General features: G+C 43.3%; 2 protein-coding genes across 3 annotated transcripts in view; both read left to right on the top strand.

The window, feature by feature from the left end:
• The window catches only part of RABGAP1L (RAB GTPase activating protein 1 like), a gene marked incomplete at both ends in the record, with an annotated part of 518,644 nt that overhangs the window by 133,788 nt on the left and 365,898 nt on the right, over positions 1-18,958 (top strand). The gene's annotated exons all lie outside the window — the stretch shown is intronic.
• Positions 15,851-16,936, top strand: GPR52 (G protein-coupled receptor 52; the record flags this gene model as incomplete). Its single annotated transcript, XM_080698380.1, has 1 exon — positions 15,851-16,936. One exon carries the CDS (start codon positions 15,851-15,853, stop codon positions 16,934-16,936), a length of 1,086 nt encoding a protein of 361 aa, XP_080554506.1.

Genomic DNA, 18,958 nt, shown 5'->3' with positions numbered 1-18,958 from the left:
TACTGTTGCCTCCCCGTTCATCTGTGTCAACAGAGCACTTGATCACCACTATTAAAAGACGGCTTTTCAATATTAACTACATGTGTCAGGGTTTTCCATTTTGAATAATCTGTGAAACATTTTCATGGGGAAAAATCCTCAAAGATTCTCCTTCCTTCCGTGATAACTATATATATATATATTTTTTACAATACCATATATATATATATATATTACAATATCATTTACATATATAGAGACAGAAATTAAATATAAATTATATGTTACATATAAAGTATATAAATATATACTTAGGACTCTCATGATCATGATAAATCTCATAGACATAATCAATAAGAATATGTTTACCTACTTAATGTTATGAATAATGTTATCTTCCTGAAATTAAATTGCTACCTATCCTATGAACAGGATGCTGAGCGCCACTGTGCACATTCTTTCTTTTCTTGCACTTGGCGTGACGGTGCAGCCACGTGCCCGCGGATGGCTTGTCCCCGGCATGACACCCTCCTCTAGCCCACCGGCAATAGCCGGTAGAAGGTGTGTTAACAGGTCACGATACTTGGCTTGCTACATCACGTACATACGCAGTCTCTTTAAGTTCTCTTTCCTTAGCCTGCAGCTAATTAAGAACAACTTGGCTCTAACATGAAGATAAATGTTTCGACAAATGTTGGCACCAACATTTAGAACTCTATCAACATTTCGTTATGAAGTAGGGGCCAGATCATTAGAATCTGCTTCTAGTAAAGCGTTTAGGTTATTTTAGAAATAAAAATGCAAAGCATTAGAAAAGAGTCTTGGACTGCTAGAGATAATACCCAAAGATTTCTTAGCTGCAGTTTCAGACACCGAAGTGTTCAATACATACTCACGCATACGTGATGTATTTGTGTGGTAGACGCAAGTAGAAACCCAGTAACGGCTATGCAGTTATCATTTAGGCAGTACAGGGATACAAGTGTGGAGTTGAAAATCCTGACCAAGTTGATTATTAAATATTCCCTTGTTTGGAGGTACAGTCTAAGCACTTTATGTACAGTTATGTCAGGTTCTTTTGCTGGTGCATTTCAATGCTCATAATTCTCTTGTTAAAAACTAGGAAAACTATATTTGGGATGGTGATGGTAATAAACATAAATTAAGAATATAGCAAGGAGCTGGGCATGATGGCGCATGTTTTAATCCCAATATTTGAGAGGCTGACACAGGAGGATTGCTGGTTCAAGGGCAGCCTCAGCAACATCGCAAGACTCTTAGCACCTAGTGAGGCCCTGTTTCAAAACAAAAAGAAATAAAAAAGGGCTGGAGGTGTAGCTCAGAGGTCCCCTGAGTTCAATCCCCAGTACACACACACACACACACACACACACACACACGCACACACACGCACACACACACACACACACACACACACTACAGCCAAGTATCCCAAATCATTCACCCTAAGGTGAATAATAGTTACATTTTAAAAATGTAGCCGGGCGTGGTGGCGCACGCTTGTAATCCCCGCGCTTGGCAGGCGGAGACAGGAGAATCGTGCTGTTTCGGAGCCAGCCTCGCTGGCTTAAGAGACCCTGTTTCCACATAAAAAGTATTAAAAAATAGGTCTGGGAGTGTAGCCCGGAGGTAGAAGGGCTTCCAGGAACCCCAGTACCAAAATAAAAATAAATAAATGAAAATGTACGGGTGCATTTTAACCGTGCACCGCCCTGAGGCCCATTACTTTAATGAAAGGCGATGCGGTGTTTGGGGCTCAACACCAACACAGCAGTGGCCCATGTCCAGCTGTCTTTACTGGGAAGGTCTAGGGAAAGGGGTTTGCGTTGGGAAGCCGCCCCCCTGTGGGTCACCAGGATCCTCCGTAGCTGTCACCGGAAGCCGTTTCTGACCACTGGCCTGGTAAGTCTCCTTCCCCTCTCTGAGGAGAGAGGGAAACCGTGGCTCCCGTTCCTGCCCAGATCAGCCCGAACTTCCAAGACTGCGTCACTAGCTCACAGGAGCGTTGGGGAAAATAGCTAAACAGAAGAGTGGAGGTGTCATAACAAAGCAGAGGGGTTTGGAGAGACAGATTTTGGTCTGTGTTTCCAGCCCATTCTCTTCAGTGCGTCAGTGCTGCAGAAACAGACCCTTTTCACCCCGTCTTGGTCATCATTTATTAGCAAGGAACCTCGGAAACTCAAACCTTCTCTTGATTTTACAGCGCAAAGCATGTAAATCTCCAACTTCCATTTCCCATGTGGCCATCTCTAGGAAGACATTCATTCTTGCTACTTCACACTTTAAATTCTCCACCAAGGCCCGTTGCCTTCCTTCGAGATCCTTCAAGAAAGTTCTCTGCGAGAGCGTCTCAGAGCCTGAGCAGTCCCCAGCACGTGCCGGGCCTGCAGCAGGCGCCGCTGTGACGGAACTCCAAGCCGATGAATCTGGGCACGGCGCTTTGGCAGTAAGGAGTGTTTTTCACCTGTTGAATATTCCAGAGCAGAGCAGTGAAGATCGGATGTAAGAAGAAAGAACACGAGAAAGTCCAGATCTTACACAAACTGAATCGCAGAGTTCAATAACATTTATTGACGGAACCTGTCCTGCTCTTCATGACGTTCAGAGCCAGGCAGGGTCATTAAAGCCACAATGTCGAATATGTCTAGACTGACGAGGGCCATACGCGGTGCATTTTTAATTTTTAATAAAAAGTGCTGGGGATTGAACTCAGGGGCATATTGCCTTCCAGGTACACTTTCAGCCCTACTTTTCATGGTGAAATAAGGTTGTGCTGAGATGCCGAGGGCCTTGCTAAGTTATGGAGGCTGGCCTCAAAGCTGAGATCTTCCTGTGTCCGCCTCTCAAGTTCTGGGATTCCAGGTGCACGCCACCATGCCCGGAGAGAAGAGCAACATGGAAAAGATGTTCCAGCTCTTCTGCTGAAGCTGTAGTTTTTCTAATCTGGACTCCACAGACAACTCATAAAGACAGGAGCATGAGTCTTTCGAGTTTTCTTTTGAAAACTGAGTCATCAGTGTTGCATTTCAAGCCAAGTTAACGTTTGATTATTCTACACTTCATGGCTTTTTAAAATTCTAGTTGCTATAACAACTTTGATATTTATTATTTTTAGTACTTCAGTTGCCATAACAATAAGATATCTTAAAAAATAGCAATTTTCATTTATAAGGGAAAAATCCCTTTCAATCGAAAAAGAACTTGAATTAACTTTTCTTTCCTATAATGTGGACCTGGTATTTAAAATGTGATTGTGCACTTCTGTTTCCATACGATGTTAACAGATTTTTGCAGGAGATGCCTTATGGTCAAACTTTTCCCTATGTTCTTGCTCTACAAAATTTGAAGGGAAAAGGCCGTGCTGTATACTTCCTGTGAGAGGATATTAAGTTTTGAATTGAATTTTCAGATTTCTTATCCTATAAAGTAAGAACATCTTTTAGTCATGGAGGGAGTAAGAAAACTTGGGATTTCTGTTTCTCCTATGGTAATTTAAAGTGCATTTCAAATATTTGTAGTACCATACTCAGACAGTTACCAGTTCACTGATCAAAAAGAACTAGCCAGGGAGGCCTAGGCCGGAGGAATTTTCCTCATAAAGCAGCACTTTCTTTTGCTCCTACGACTCCAAGCCTTTGTGAGCTTGGCTGCTGATCTCTTTGGCTAAAGAAAATTAAAAATAGCAAGTTAGAAGAAGATGGAGGCTCTATTGCTATGTTTGCTCTACAAACAAATTCAGAAATAAAAGAAGCTATCCATTATTTTTTAGGTACCTGGTTATTTATAGAAATTCTCTCTCCATATACCTGCATATATGGAGAAAGAATATATATATGTGGGTTTGTGTGTATATTTATATACAGAAGTGTTTATGTATCCAGCAGATACAGAGGTATGATCTTTTTAGATATGATTATGCTGATTACATTAGGTATGATTGTTATTAGGTTATAGGCCATTGGTTGTGCAGATTGTATTAGGTATCATAGTACAGAGGTATGATTGTATTAGAAGACAATGTTCGAATTGATGCTAGCGATGATCTACCTTGTTAGGGAAACATTAAATTATGTTTGGAATTCTTGGTTTAAGAAGGCACAGTAGATAATATGTCATGCAAAATTTGAATGTGGCTGGGTGTGACGGCAGGGACTGTCGCTCTAGCTTTCAGACGGCTGAGGCAGAAGGGTCACAAGTTCAAGGACAGCCTGAGAGCAGCTAAGCAAGATCCTGTCTCAGAATTAGATTTGAAAAGGTTTTGCAGTATGGCTCACAGCTAGAGCTCTTGTCTCGTGTGTGTGAGGCCTGGGGTTCAATCCTCTGTACTTCAAAACAAAACAAAACGAAACAACAAAACCAACCAGCCAACCAGCCAAACACCACAAACCCAAAACAAAACAAAAACCCCAAAATAACATACATAAAAACGTGAAATTCGATAGAGTAAAACAAAATTCACAAGATTCTTTTAAAAGTCTTTGAATTCTCTGGGAAATGCAGGACCTATATTACTGAGGTTTTATGGCCTAAGGCTTGGTAATTTCATATTACTGTGTTATTGATCACAGGATTTTCCTGACATGCATGATCAGATTAAGACAGTGATATTTATTTCAATGATTTTTTTTCTGAACAAATACTGAAGTAGGCGGCAATCCAGTGATAAGATGCCAATATGTGCGCACTCGAATGGTTACATGAAAAGCCTGCCACGCAGATGTTGGTGAGGATTCAGAACAATCAAAATCTTCACAAATTACTTGTGGTAGTATTTACAGCCCAACTTTGAAAACTTGGACAAACGGTTTTGGGGTTTCTTATAATACTAAGAAATATAGCATAATACTCTCTCTCAAACCAAGATCCCCTGAAACAAGCAAAAGCATTAAGTATATGTCCACCAAAGGCTGGCAGAAAATGTTCACAGCCGTATGATGAAAATCAACTAATAAGAAAAAGGAGACGATGGACACTGCTATCAGCAGGAACGCATAAACAAATTGCAGTGTGGCCAGGAGCGGGATACTACTTACAGAAATACAAAAGAACCAAGCTGATGATACGTAGATAAATGTAATAGCGAAGGGAGCCATGCCCGAGAGTGCACTTTGCATGCTTTTAAATGAAGTTCTAAAATGGAAAAAAATTAATTTCTGCTGAAAGAAATGAAAACAGTTGTTGGCCCAGGCAGTGAGTCCATGGGCGTGTATTTGCATGTGTGTGTGTGTGTGTGTGTGTGTGTGTTTGTGTGTGTGTGTGTGCGCGCATTCACATTAACACACACTCAGTAATTGACTGGCCAGAAGTATGAGGGAGAGCTGGGCATGGTGATATCATCTTCTGTAATCTCAGTATTTGGGAGGCTGAGACAGGAAGATCCGTGGTTTGAGGACAGCCTCAGCAAGTACTGAGATTCTCAGCAACTTAGAGAGAGATTCTGTTTTAAAACAAACGGTAGAGGCCGGGCGTGGTGGGCACGCTTGTAATCCCCGCGCTTGGGAGGCGGAGACAGGAGGATCGCGCAGGTTTGAAGCCAGCCGCGCTGGCTTAGGAGACCCTGTTTCCAAAAATAAAAAAGTATAAAATAGGTCTGGGAGTATAGCCCGAGGTACAAGGGCTTCCAGGAACCCCAGGACCACCAAAAAATAAATAAATAAAACAAACTATAAAATAGGTTGGAGGGAGAATGTCCCTGAGTTCAATTACCAGTACCAAAACAACATGAGAGGCAAGGGAGCTTTCTGGAAAGGGGAGCATTCCGTATCTAGCGGTGTTCCATGGAATACATGCCACAGTTCATCAGAATGAAGCCTGTAAGACCTGTGCAGATCGTAAGCGAAGAGAAGGATAAACCTATGATCATACTTGTATGTATCCAACCTCTCTGTGTAAAACCACCAAAGGAGAGCTCGAAATGACTGGAGTAGAATTTTAAGGCACTGCCAGGAAATCATATTTATTGGTCTTTGAAAAGAAAAACACCAGAGCCCTCTGCAGAGATTTTTCATTAAGGAGTGCTCACGTGTGTAAAATAACAGATTCTGAGGAACGGTATTTGGAGCCTCTGCGTGTTTTCACAATCAGTCTACCTGACACACGGCCCGGGGACCGCTCTCAGGGCCGCAGGCGTCCTGGACCCCGTGCCGCTCGAGCTGGGGTCTCAGACAGCCGGGCCAAGCCCCCAGAGAGCCCATGAGATTCGGCCAATAAGGAAGGAAAATGGAGGGGGAAAATGCTAATTTATATGTATAATTGACTCTTGCCTTGTGACCCTCAAACATAATGTGTGTTAAACTAATTGGTATTACCATGCAGAGTACTCAAAACCATGTACAGTACGATCTTACTTTTATATCTTCCCCTAAATATGTTATTATGTTCAATAAACATTTATTAAAACCAAATATGGTGACGCATGCCTGTAATCCCAGTGCTTGGGAGGCTGAGACAGGAGGATCACAGGTTCAAGGCCAGCCTCAACTACTTATAGTGAGGTCTTCTGCAACTTAGTGAGACCCTGTTTCAAAATAAAATATAAAAAAGGGGCTGGAGGTGTAGCTCAGAGGTAGAATGCCCCTGGGCTCAATCCCCAGTATCACAAAAAATACAAATAAATAAACATTCATAAATAAACTAGAGGGCATTATGACTTAGAGGATGGGTGTTGGGATCAGAAGTGGGCTGGTACCACTCATTAGCTACAAGACCCTGTGTATGGGACTCTTCCCTTAAAAATATTCTTTTCTGCCGGGCGTGGTGGCGCACGCTTGTAATCCCTGCGCTTGGGAGGCGAGACAGGAGGATCGCGCTGGTTCGGAGCCAGCCACGCTGGCTTAAGAGACTCTGTTTCCACATAGAAATGTTAAAAAATAGGTCTGGGAGTGTAGCCCGTGGGAGTGTATACCGGAGGTAGAAGGGCTTCCAGGAACCCCAGTACCACCAAAAAAAAAAAAAAAAAAAAAAAAAAAAAAAATATATATATATATATATATATATATAATTACCTTTAACAATTAGTTATGAAAATTATATATTAAAATAAATCACATAGCATCTATTCACTCAAAGCTCATTGAGAGCAAAAAAAATTTTTTCCACTATTTTATTCATTCATTTTACCGTTTATTTACTTACTATTTTATTTTACTATCAGTAAACCCTCCTCCACCCCAGTACTGGGAGTAGAACCCAGGGACCTTCTAACTCTAAGCTACACCCCCAGGCCTATTTTATTTCTGTTTTTTATTTTGACGCGGGGCCTCACTAAGTCACTGTGCACAGGCCTTGAACCCGAGACCCTCCCGCCTCGGCCTTCCCAGTGCCAGCTACAAGCCGGCGCCACCACGCCGGCTCTAATTGTAATTTAATTCTCCCCACCCCTCCCTATTAATCTTCCCAGCCGCTGCTAACTGTTGTTCTACTCTTGACTTTTTTGAGATAAAATTTTTTTAAGCTTATTTCTACTTTTATTAATGAACGGTGGGAGCCAGTTATTTGAGTTACAGGTTTTTGGCTAGAAACACAATTTGCCGATACCTTTTCCCCATTTCTTGACTTCATAACTGGTTTTCTTACTATTTCTTTTGGTACGAATCTTTTAAGTATTAGTTATTAAATTTTAATTTTCTAGTTTCAGCCTTTATTATGCTAAAAACCCCTATGTCATAAAGATCATCGTCTCCCAGAATCTTTTCTCCCAGAAGCTGGAGAATTTTACTTTCTGTTTTGCGTTCCGCTTTATCACCCATTTCACTCAGACCATTTCAACTCAGATTTTGTGTGTACGGTGTAAGGAAGTCACCTAAGTTCATTTATTTATTTATTTTTTCCAAAAGGAAAGTAGTATTTCATCTGAGACCAAAAAATTGCACCTCTGGGTACCATCTGGGTATCCACAATTTTCTAGTGGTGTTTGCTGAAAGGGCTTTTCCTTCTCCTTGACTTGTTTTAGGGTTTTTATTGAAATTCAGTTGACCATATAATTGTGGGCTTATCTTTGGCGCCTTCGTCCTCCTCGCAGGTCTCTATCTCTGCGCCTCAGCCCTGGCCCCGTGGTGCATAATGAAGCTTGACATCAGGTAGCACTTGGCCTCCAGTTTTGCTTTCTGTGTTCTTTCTCAAGATTATTTTAGCAATCCTAGATTCTTTGTATTCACATACAGCTTTTATTTTAGTATAAAAATATTTTTGGTATCAAATATTGAACCCTGGGGCATTCTACTTCCGAGTTACACCCTCAGCCTTTGTAGAAGATATTTTTTTAAAATTTTGAAACAAGGTCTCACCAAGATGCTGAGGCTGGTCTCAAACCTGCAATCCTCCTGTCTCAGCCTCCCAAATTCTGGGATTACAGGTGTGTGCCACCTGCCCAGTTTACCTATAGATTTTGGAATCATCTGCTTGTTATTCTACCAAAAACACGGCTTGGATTTTAATGGAATAGCAATGAATTTATTTTTAAATTTGGAGAAAAATTACACTCTGAAGAACATGGAGTCTTCTATTCCATAAAGTTGGGATTAAAGGCTGGCACCCTGTCATCCCTTTCGCGAGCCGGTTTGCTTTTCTTGGCTGTTAAACCAGCCGGGACCTGCAGGACAAGAAGCCGGGAGTGGAGGCGCGCAGCTCTGCCTGTTCCCGTAGTTGGGGAAAAAGCGGTGAATCTCTCCCCGTTCGGTATCACGCTGGGTGTGTGTTTCCTTGAGAGCACCTTTATCAGGCTAAGAAAGATTCTTTGTGTACTGCTACTGACTTATATTTTGTGAAACATTTTTACTTGCCAATTATTTGATTGATAATGACACAAAGTTCCTGTAACCTTGTTTTTGCTGTCAAGAGGTCACTAAATCAGTAGATGAGGAGGTGTACCCCTTCAGAGGATATATTTATTTTCCAGCACCTAGGCCAATTTTGCAATACTGTATTTGACAGTACATTAGAAAATGCACTGGTGGCTGCCTCTCTCTCTGCAGGTCGCCGGTCCAATCCCCTCCACATGCGCTCCCTGCCTCGTCCCCAAGGGCCCGCATTCTCCCTCAAGTGTATGTTATCTGCTCTCCTAATAGGTCTCTTTCTGTGTCTCTGCAAAACTAAGACACAAAACAAAAACAAACCCAACCTTAAACATTAGTGCTGCGTTTTGAAGCATTGGGTGTTCTTAAATGATTCTTCACTGTGCCTGCTAAATATCATTTTCAAAAGTCAAATATTTGAATTGGGTTGAGGTAGAGGCACAGATGACCGATATTGCTCTTAATTCGCATCTCTTAGAAGGTTCATTTCTCTCCCGTAGTTTGGTCATGTACTTTTCCAGCCTTTTTCCAGCCATGGAATTTGCATGTCACCCAAGGGCTTGCAAGTGACTTTGTTTATTCCGAGCTTCACAGAAACTGCTAGAACTGTTTTTAATCCTTTTATAGTCTTTATAAGCTTTTTATGCGCCTCATTACAATTACTCTTGTTTGTTGAACTTTTTTCTATGTTTGACACTAGTATGGGGACTTTGAGTATAATTATAAACAGAGGTTTTCTTCCCGTGTGGAGCTCGCTGTCCAGAAGAGAGGACGAGCTGAAGGAGCTGGGCGTGGTGACGCCTGCGCCATCCCAGGGCTCGGGAGGCCGGGACGGGAAGCACAGGTGCCAGCCTCCCTCGGCAGCTGGGCGAGACCTCAGCGATTCCACGAGGCCTGTTTCAAAAGAAAATAGAGCTGGGGGGCGTGTAGCTCAGCGGTCTAATGCCCTGGGTTCAACCCCCAGCGCGGTAAAAAGCACGCAAAGAGCAACTGAATGAAATAAATAACGATAAACCGTGACAGGTGTGGAATACCTTCTTTGCCTTGTGAGAGCTCAGGCAGGGTTTTGCAGAAGAAATAGTATTTAAATTGGGACCCAAAGATTGCATCTGAATTAAATCAAGGAAGCGTGAGAGTGTTGCAAGAAGCAGGTGGAAGTATCTGGGGGCAGCAGGAAATATGGCACGTGTGTGGGGCTGCGGTAGGGGAGGCCAAGGCGGCCTGCAAATCCTAAATAGCAGGAGAGAACCGAGCTGAGCCAGATGCACCCCCCCCCCCAGCCTTTCCAGGACCTGTCAAGACTTTGTCCCACCTGCGGTATAAAACCCTGGGGGTATTTTGACACAGGCGAGTGATGTGATGTGGTTTGCATTTTGGAAAGAACGTTCTGTTTTGTGGACGATGGGTATCATCTCAGAGAGAGCAGATCGGAAGTTCCAGACCGTGCCGGCATGGCTAGGGCGTGACAGGAGACGAGAAAGTTCACAGATGGGAGGCATAGTGAGGAAATAAGGTCTGGATGCACACGTCATTTGAAGTCTTTAAAACATGTCAGAAGCCGGGCGTGGTGGGCACGCTTGTAATCCCCGCACTTGGGAGGCGGAGACAGGAGGATCGCGCAGGTTCCAAGCCAGCCGCGCTGGCTTAAGAGACCCTGTTTCCAAAAATAAAAAAGTATAAAAACAGGTCTGAGAGTGTAGCCCGGAGGTAGAAGGGCTTCCAGGAACCCCAGTACCACCCACCCACCCACCCAACAAACAAACAAACAAACAAAAAAGCAAAACAAAAGATGTCAGAAGACAACGCCGACATCTACTGGGTTCTACCGAGTTGTGGTCTGAAATGACTGGATATTTAATACATGTACAAGACTATATAAAGGTTTACATCCAAAATCAGTTATGTGTGCTGTATCATCTTAAGTTTTAGCTGTTAGAAACAGTAGCAAAGTAACCCCAATAATAATTCCTCTTGGATAGTTCTTGATTAGCATCCATCAGCTGACAAGCGAGAGAGGCTGGTTAGCAAAGATTATAAAAAGAACGGTGGTGATAAAACACCCAGTGACCCCTCAGATGAGAGGAACAGTGTCTACTCTGAAGACACGAGGCCGTAGAGAATGCGCTTGGCAAATGTTTGATGTGAATGCTCTGTGGTCGTCAGAGCTTCACATTATAATTAGTTTCTATATAACTAGATCAGAGCAAAGGACAGAAAAGAAAAGTAAGAAAAGCAAGGGGCCAGTGGAGTCAGTTGCTACGGAGGAGAAAATTGTCTCAGTAAAACCAGTGAAGCTCTTTTATTTTAAGTCTGTGGAAGGAGAGAAGGACGCTTGGTGTATCAAGCGCTTCTGAAGCTCTGCCGAGCGTTAGCATGTGTCTTTGGACGCATGTGCAGTTATGGTTATTTACAGTGCTTCTAGGCCCAGATCCCTGCCGGTAATCGTTTTGGTAATAAATATGTCAACCTGAAGCAATCTCGTATTTGAATTCCGCTGCATATTCTTTTGCCGTTCCCCTAATTTTAGAAATCTTATCATTCGAAGCTATTTTAAAAATGTGTGAAGTCAACTTTTAAAATGATTTGTTTAAATTGTGGTAACTTGAAGTAACCTTAGTATAATTGGTGGCATTTAATTTTTCAATTGTTTTGTAGTAAAGCTTAGTATTTTAACTTTTCTTTATATGGAATGTGAGACCTAGTGACCCTCATGACTGTTCACCAAATGCCATTATATTTTGAATTTTTATTTTCATACCAGAGCATGGTAGATCTCATCTTGTTTGATTTTAATGCTTTTATGTCTTTCTTACAGTCAGACTGCTTTCCTATGAAATAGAACTTTCTAGCTCTCATGTCAAATTGAGATAGTTACCTTCAAACTGAAACCTAGTATTTGTTCTAAGATTACTATTATAACTTGTCTTATAACTAGTTTTGGTAATGAGAAGTGTATTTACCATTCTACAGTTCACTTAAACCCCCAAAGATTTTAGCAGTAATGTGGTCTTTGGGATAGGGAGTTGGACATCAGGGAAAGAATAGGGCTTTCTGCTCCTTAGAAATCATTTTTAGGAAACCTGAAGGAATTCTACTGAGAAAGACGCTTCCTGGCTGGCAGACGCTTCCGGAGGAGAGTGGTGAGGATGGGGCTTCTCAGTGCAGCGTTAAGAATGACAAGTTGACCCGCTGGAGTCTTAGTTTCATAACTCTGTGATCGTAGACAGCTCTATTTCTCTTCCCTAGCTCCACTTTCTTCGTTTGGAGAGCCATAATTATGGCGCCTACTTCATAGAGACTTTAATTTTTATAGTCGGAATACAGACGCACACGTAGTATAATGCTTAGCACATGGAGCACGCTGTCAACAGATGTACTACTTCTTATCTTCCAGCTTCCTCTTAATTTTCTTGACTTTTTTTTTTTTTTTGGTGTTACTGGGGATTGAACTCAGGGGCATTCTGTCTCCAAGCTATACCCCCAGCCCTTATTTATTTATGTATTTATTGAATCGGTTTCCCTAAGTTTCTGAAGCTGGCCTCAAACCTGTGATTCTCCCGGCTTGGCTCTCCAAGTACTGGGATTACAAGCATGAGCTACCACACTACTAGGCTGGTGTGTGCGTGTGTGTGTGTGTGTGTGTGTGTGTGTGTGTGTGTGCGTGTGTGTGTGTATTTGCTTGGAAATAAGGTCTTGGTAGGTTGCTGAGAGCCTTGCTATGTTACTGAAGCTGTTGAACCCGTGATCCTCCTTTCTCAGCCTCCCAAGTACTAGGATTACAGGTGTGCGCCACCATGCCCAGATGACTTACTTTAAATGTGGGGAAAAAATTAAATGGGTTCTAAGTCACTTTTAAGAAGAGTGCTGACCCCATGAGAAATATGTTTAATATAGATGAATGGTTGTCTTTAGTAGTCTATAATAAGTTGAAATAAAAGTGTTTTTATGTCCATCAGATATTTGAGCAAATATTTAACTTGCTTTCTTGTAACTTGGGTATAAGTGGCTCCAGCACTATATGAAAGATTTCTTTAACCTTTTATCCTTTTGCAAAATAGGATAAAAGGTTAAAGACTGAGCACCTGGAGCTGTGGCACATGCCTGTAATGCTCGTACTTGGGAGGCTGAGACAGGAGGATTTCAGGTTTGAGGACAGCCTCAGTAGTGTAGTGAGACTCTCAGCTACCTAGTGAGACCTTGTTTCAAAACAAACCCAAAAAGCGCTGGGGTGGAGCTTGGAGGTGTAATGCCCCTGAGTTCCATCCCCAGTGTCCCCCCACCACAATACAATAATGGACTAAGCAAACTTTTTACTTATTCTAATGCCTATACTCTTTTAAGATCCTATTTTACCTTAAGTTTTTTTTTCAGATAGATTTTAATTTAGTATTAGTTTTAGCAGTTTGTTTGCATAGTTAAGTGTTTCTAACTCATCAATTTTTGTGTGGGCGTGGCAGGGATCGGAGTGATAGTAAATGGCTTTTAACTTGTACTGGTAACAATATAACTATACATTTCATAGAGAAAAAGAGTCATATCACTTGAATTCACCAACACTTGGCTATTTTTTAATAATTAATAAGTTTTTTCTGCCAATGGGCATTAGGTTACTGCTGACTGTTTAGTATCCTCGAACCCTATGGTAGTTTCTCTATAGGGTTTAAAGGTGGATGTCAGTTCTTTTTTCCTGTCCTGTTCATAGGAAATAATCCTTATGCATGGTACGGGGAACATCTCTCTGGAAGTTTACACGTGCATTAACATATTCTAAGGAACGGTCAGTTTCCTTGTTCCCTTTTGTCAATCTTGATCCGAGCTTGCAGAATAAGTCTATCCGCCTGCATGTGCCTGGCAACTGTTACCTAGTGACGGTTTCAGCTGCAGTAGCCATTGGCTGTTCTGTTGATTGGGGCAGGAGGACCGAGTCACCTTTCCGATGGTGAGTTCTTCTGCATCGGCTCAGGAGGAGGAGGAGGAGGAGGAGGAGGGAGGAGGAGGAGGAGGAGCAGGGCTCCGGCTCAGGTGGAGACAGAGATGCTGAGAGACCGAACAGTCTACTGCCAGTGCTCGGGAACTGCACCACCGTGAGTCAGACTTCTGAATCAAGCAGCCCAGCCTAGCAGCTGAGCAGAGTGGACGTAGGTGAGAGGCATCACCTTATCCCTGCAACAAGAGAACTGTTCTGTGACAGCTGAAACTAGGGGTGTGCACGGAGGAACATCCTATGGCAACTTCAAAAGGAGGAGGACTTCCCGGGGGATGTGCTGGTGCAAGAGAAAATAACTTTCAGAAGAATGCTTCCTGTTAAGCTGCTGTATTGTTCCTGAAGGAAACGTTTTCATTTCCAGTGCATGCTATTTCTTCAAAAGCCGCGACAACAAAGGCTGACAAGGGATTCTCTGAGATGCCTGTACTTCCAAAAGAGACTTTGGCAAATGTTAACCTGGGACTAGAATGACCTTGGAAGCCTTTTGGATGGGTTCCGTCCTGCCAGCCGTTCACTGTTTCAGACTCAAGGATTTAAACTCATCTTGTTGCTTTGAGGTATTTTAAAACAAGACTGTCTCATAACCGACCTAATGGCTCCTGTATTAATTGAGCCCTTGCTCAAAATAGAACCCGGAGATAGAAGAGGCATGTTTTTAACATATGGCTGCTACATAACTGCAAATATAATAAACAAGGTAATTTTCCACTTTTGGAAGATTTAGTTGAAGTACTGATTTAGTGTGCTAATCGTCTAGTGGAATTAGACAAGGCATAGCAAAATAGAATACGAAGCCTACTAGAGATACTCGAGTGATAAATCATGACAGTATTCCTAGTTAAGTGAGCTTAGTGCAGAGTTTCTATTATTGTCTAAAACTCAACTATATTTTGCATATATTTGAGAGAGAGCATAGTTACAAAGGCGAGAAATAACTCCGAGGTCTCTGTTTTATTATCGTGCTCTGTTGTAACGAAGAGGGCATAGCAAATATTGAAAGATAATTTCAGTTACAAATGCTGAAATTAATGGCTAGGTACGGTGTCAAGAATGAGAGTCTGACCTTTTCCAATCCCCGTTTCACAAGCGTGGAGTTGTAGGCCAGCTCTGCTTCCCTTCATTTTAGAAGGGAAGAGGTGTCGATTACATTGCTGTTATCAGCACCAGTAGCTATAATGGACTAAGACTGTTTTCACCTAAATGCTTTAGAATGCGTGCAGAATTAAAACTTCCGAAGTTTCTCCCTCTGTTTTCAGGTGCTAATCCATTTCTCTATTATATATCATCTTCCCTACTGTAAATATACCTCCTTTCTCTCGAGAGTTACAGGGCAGTCAGGGGACTGTTTGTTACCCCTATTCTGCTCCTTGGTGCCCGTACAGAGACAAGTCTTTTGAAGTGGACATGGATAGGATTACCATTAAAAAAAAGGGAGAGAAAAATGGACCATAAAGTTTCACCCATCAGCCTCAAACCTGAACCAAGCCCAAGGACCTGGACGCTCTTTGCCACAGTGAACTTTTTCTTAGTTTTCCAACCAAACTTAATATTTAAAGTCCAAAATATAAATGCACTTTTCATCATAGATGAAGCGGGACTCCTGAGACAAGTCAGGACTCTTTCCCTTTTCTTTCTTTCTAGCTGATTCCTAAGAAACTGCATCTCCTAGGAGAGGAGAAAAGCAAGAGTCCACAGAGGGCTTTGCTTCCCTTGGCAGCTGACGGCTTTTCTTTTGACAGAATTAATGTTCTGTAGTACGAGGCCATAGACCCATTTTTCTCTAGCGGGCCGGAGTTGCTTGACAGCACAGGGTGGGACGAAGCTAATCAGAGACCTCTTTTCGCCTTTCTAGCTCACCCTCCTCCCTTCCCCCCCAGAGCTGGGATGTGTCACTGCTGAATTCCGCCCGATGCAGACACCTGCGCGCGCTCTGGGACGCTCAGCGGCAGGAGCCACACTGACACTCGCTGCCGCCGCAGGCGCCGAGACGCTCGTGTGTGGAGTTTAACAGATGCAGGAATCGGTACCTGCTTGCGGGAGCCCAGACTGCGAGACCCGCTAACCCCGAGCCATGAATGAGTCCAGGGGGACTGATTGGAGGCTCCCCAACGTGAGCAGCGGGCCGGCCAACGCGTCCGAGCGGCACTCCTGCCCTCTGGGGTTCGGCCACTACAGCGCGGTGGACGTGTGCATCTTGGAGACGGCTGTGATTGTCCTGCTGACCTTCCTGATCATTGCCGGGAACCTCACGGTCATCTTTGTCTTCCACTGCGCCCCGCTGCTCCATCACTACACGACCAGCTACTTCATCCAGACCATGGCCTATGCCGACCTGTTGGTCGGGGTCAGCTGCTTGGTCCCCACCCTCTCGCTGCTCCACTACTCCACCGGCGTGCACGAGTCCTTGGCGTGCCAGGTGTTCGGCTACATCATCTCAGTCCTGAAGAGCGTCTCCATGGCGTGCCTGGCCTGCATCAGCGTGGACCGCTACCTGGCCATCACCAAGCCGCTCTCCTACAACCAGCTGGTCACCCCGTGCCGCCTGAGACTCTGCATCGTCCTGATCTGGATGTACTCCTGCCTGCTTTTCTCGCCGTCCTTCTTCGGCTGGGGGAAGCCTGGGTACCACGGGGACATCTTCGAATGGTGCGCCGCCTCTTGGCTCACCAGCGCATATTTCACCGGCTTCATCGTCTGCTTACTGTACGCTCCCGCCGCCTTCGTGGTGTGCTTCACCTACTTCCACATTTTCAAGATTTGCCGGCAGCACACCAAAGAGATAAATGACCGCAGGGCCCGGTTCCCGAGCCACGAGGCAGACGCGGCTCGAGAGCCGGGGCACGGCCCCGACCGGCGCTACGCCATGGTCCTGTTTCGGATCACCAGTGTATTCTACATGCTGTGGCTGCCCTACATCGTCTACTTCCTCCTCGAGAGCTCCCGCGTTTTGGACAACCCCACGCTGTCCTTCTTAACAACCTGGCTGGCCATAAGCAACAGCTTTTGTAACTGTGTGATTTACAGCCTCTCCAACAGCGTTTTCCGGCTCGGCCTCCGCAGACTTTCCGAGACCATGTGCACATCTTGCCTGTGTGTGAAGGATGAGGGGGTGCGAGACCCGAAGCCTAGGAGACGGGCGAACTCCTGCTCCATCTGAAGAGCTAGACGGGAGCTCACACGCAGCCCGACAGTGCCCTGGGACGGACGTCTCCATTCGTCTGGAAATTTGCCACCAGAGAAATATTTCCTATGAAACGAAGGATGAGACGAAAGATCTTTTTCCCTGTTCATGGAAAAACCTAAAGAAAGAGATGTCTGGAGGGTAATCTCAGGAGGGGATTCTAGCATGTGACTAGAAGCAGTCAGCAACAGGAAACACCGAGCTGTGAGAAGGAAATGCATTCTGCCCAGCAGAACGTTGTGCAGGACTCGGGCGAGCCGTGGCGCCTGTGTCTTCACCCGCACTCCCACCTGGTCTTCGGCTCTCGTTTTGTCTTTTTCCATGTCTCACACTCTTTGTGGTTGTGAAAGTTATGTGCATAAACTGCCCTTTGCAGAAAAGTGCTACATATTATATATGTGGCCAGGGCTAACCTTTTGCATCAGAGTGCACTTTAAACAGGCTGATCCGCAGCCCTTTGGAGGATGCCTAGTAAGCGTTATATTTGAGTATTTGCCACAGAGCTCCTTTGTTTAGGCTTCTATAATCTTCTCCACAGCACAGATCTTTGCTACAACAGAAGCAGTATTTTTGTTTCTTCCCGGTAAAGTCACATTTGCTTTTCCCCTCTTTTCTAACAGTCTGGTATTTCTCTCTCTCTCTCTCTCTCTCTCTCTCTCTCTCTCTCTCTCTCTCTCTCTCTAAATCCTTGATTCTTTACTCCCAAAGTATACTAGCTAATGAAAGAATCCACTGTATAAATCATGTTAAATAATTTATTCCTCCTAACAAAGCAATCTATTGGCCTGTTTGGGAGATAGCGTTAGATATTTTTAATGGATTTTTGCAAACAGTTCCTTCTAGTTTCTTTGAAGTTAGTTCGTGCGCCTACAGTGGTGTCTTTTTTTTTTTTTTTTTTTTTTTTTTGCTATAGCAAAGCTTTGTTTTTCTTCAGAAAACCCACGAGTAATTCTAATGCAGAAGCTGATACTCACCCACTAGTGCTATGTGGAATCTTGGACTGTCCTATTTTTTTTTTTTTTATTTTGAAAGGAAAACATTAACTTCTTGTGTTAGGTCTACAAAAGCTCACCGTCATGCTCACTACCAGTCCTTTATGTGATATGCATTTGCACAAACTTTATTTTTTACAACAAAAATGTAAATTATATGATCCGTGCCTAACGTTTTTGTAGCGCAACACATAGATCAATGTTTGAGCTGTCAACATTGAACAAAGCATATACAGAAAAACCCTTATTTTGAAAGGAGAATACTTTTGTGTAGTTGTTATTTAGATATTTATATTAGACGAAGCTGCGTTCTTAGTGCTGCTGAGAATATAATATACTTAATTACCCAATACAGGTGAGAGCTATGGGGATTTTATTTTGTAATGACCTGTTTTGAGATGCAGAGATTAACTTATTTTTAGCGGGCTACCCAGGATTGTGTCGTGACTGTTAGGGGCCTAGTTGTAGCAAAGTGGAAACGGGAACTCGTCGTGCCACAGGTGTGAGCACTAGAACATCCAGATATTACTTTTATACCATGCATTTCCTGATGAAAGATGTTTGAAAATTTATACCAAACGACTGAGGACTTTTTCTTCTCAGCACTTAGGGTTTCTTTGTTTTATAAAAAGCATTTAATGAAATGTGCCTATGGCTCTTGAGCTTAGAAGCCAACCATGTCATGTTCGCACCCGGCGGCCTGATGCAAGGGGTCCTTTAGTAGAAACGGTGTCGCTTTCTTGAGATTGTTCAGAACCCCTGTGTATTTTTTAAACATGTAAGAAAGATTTAAAATAAAGAATGAAACAGTATTCTATATACCGACATCAGACTTGGCTGTGGTTTAGTCAAACACGAGGAACAAGAATTCACTTGTTTGGCAATCAAAATTGAATGTTTTATACTTTTGTAGCTGGAGTTTATATTTATTTTTGTCTCCTGTTTCCCACTGGCATCTTGGATGAGTTGAAAAGCACCCTGCATGTATACATTTATTTATTTATTT

This window comes from Muscardinus avellanarius, assembly GCF_963383645.1.
Source record: "Muscardinus avellanarius genome assembly, chromosome: 7".
NCBI lineage: Eukaryota > Metazoa > Chordata > Mammalia > Rodentia > Gliridae > Muscardinus > Muscardinus avellanarius.
The sequence above is the reverse complement of the archived record's forward strand: the minus strand, read 5'-3'. Positions and strand labels throughout refer to the sequence as shown.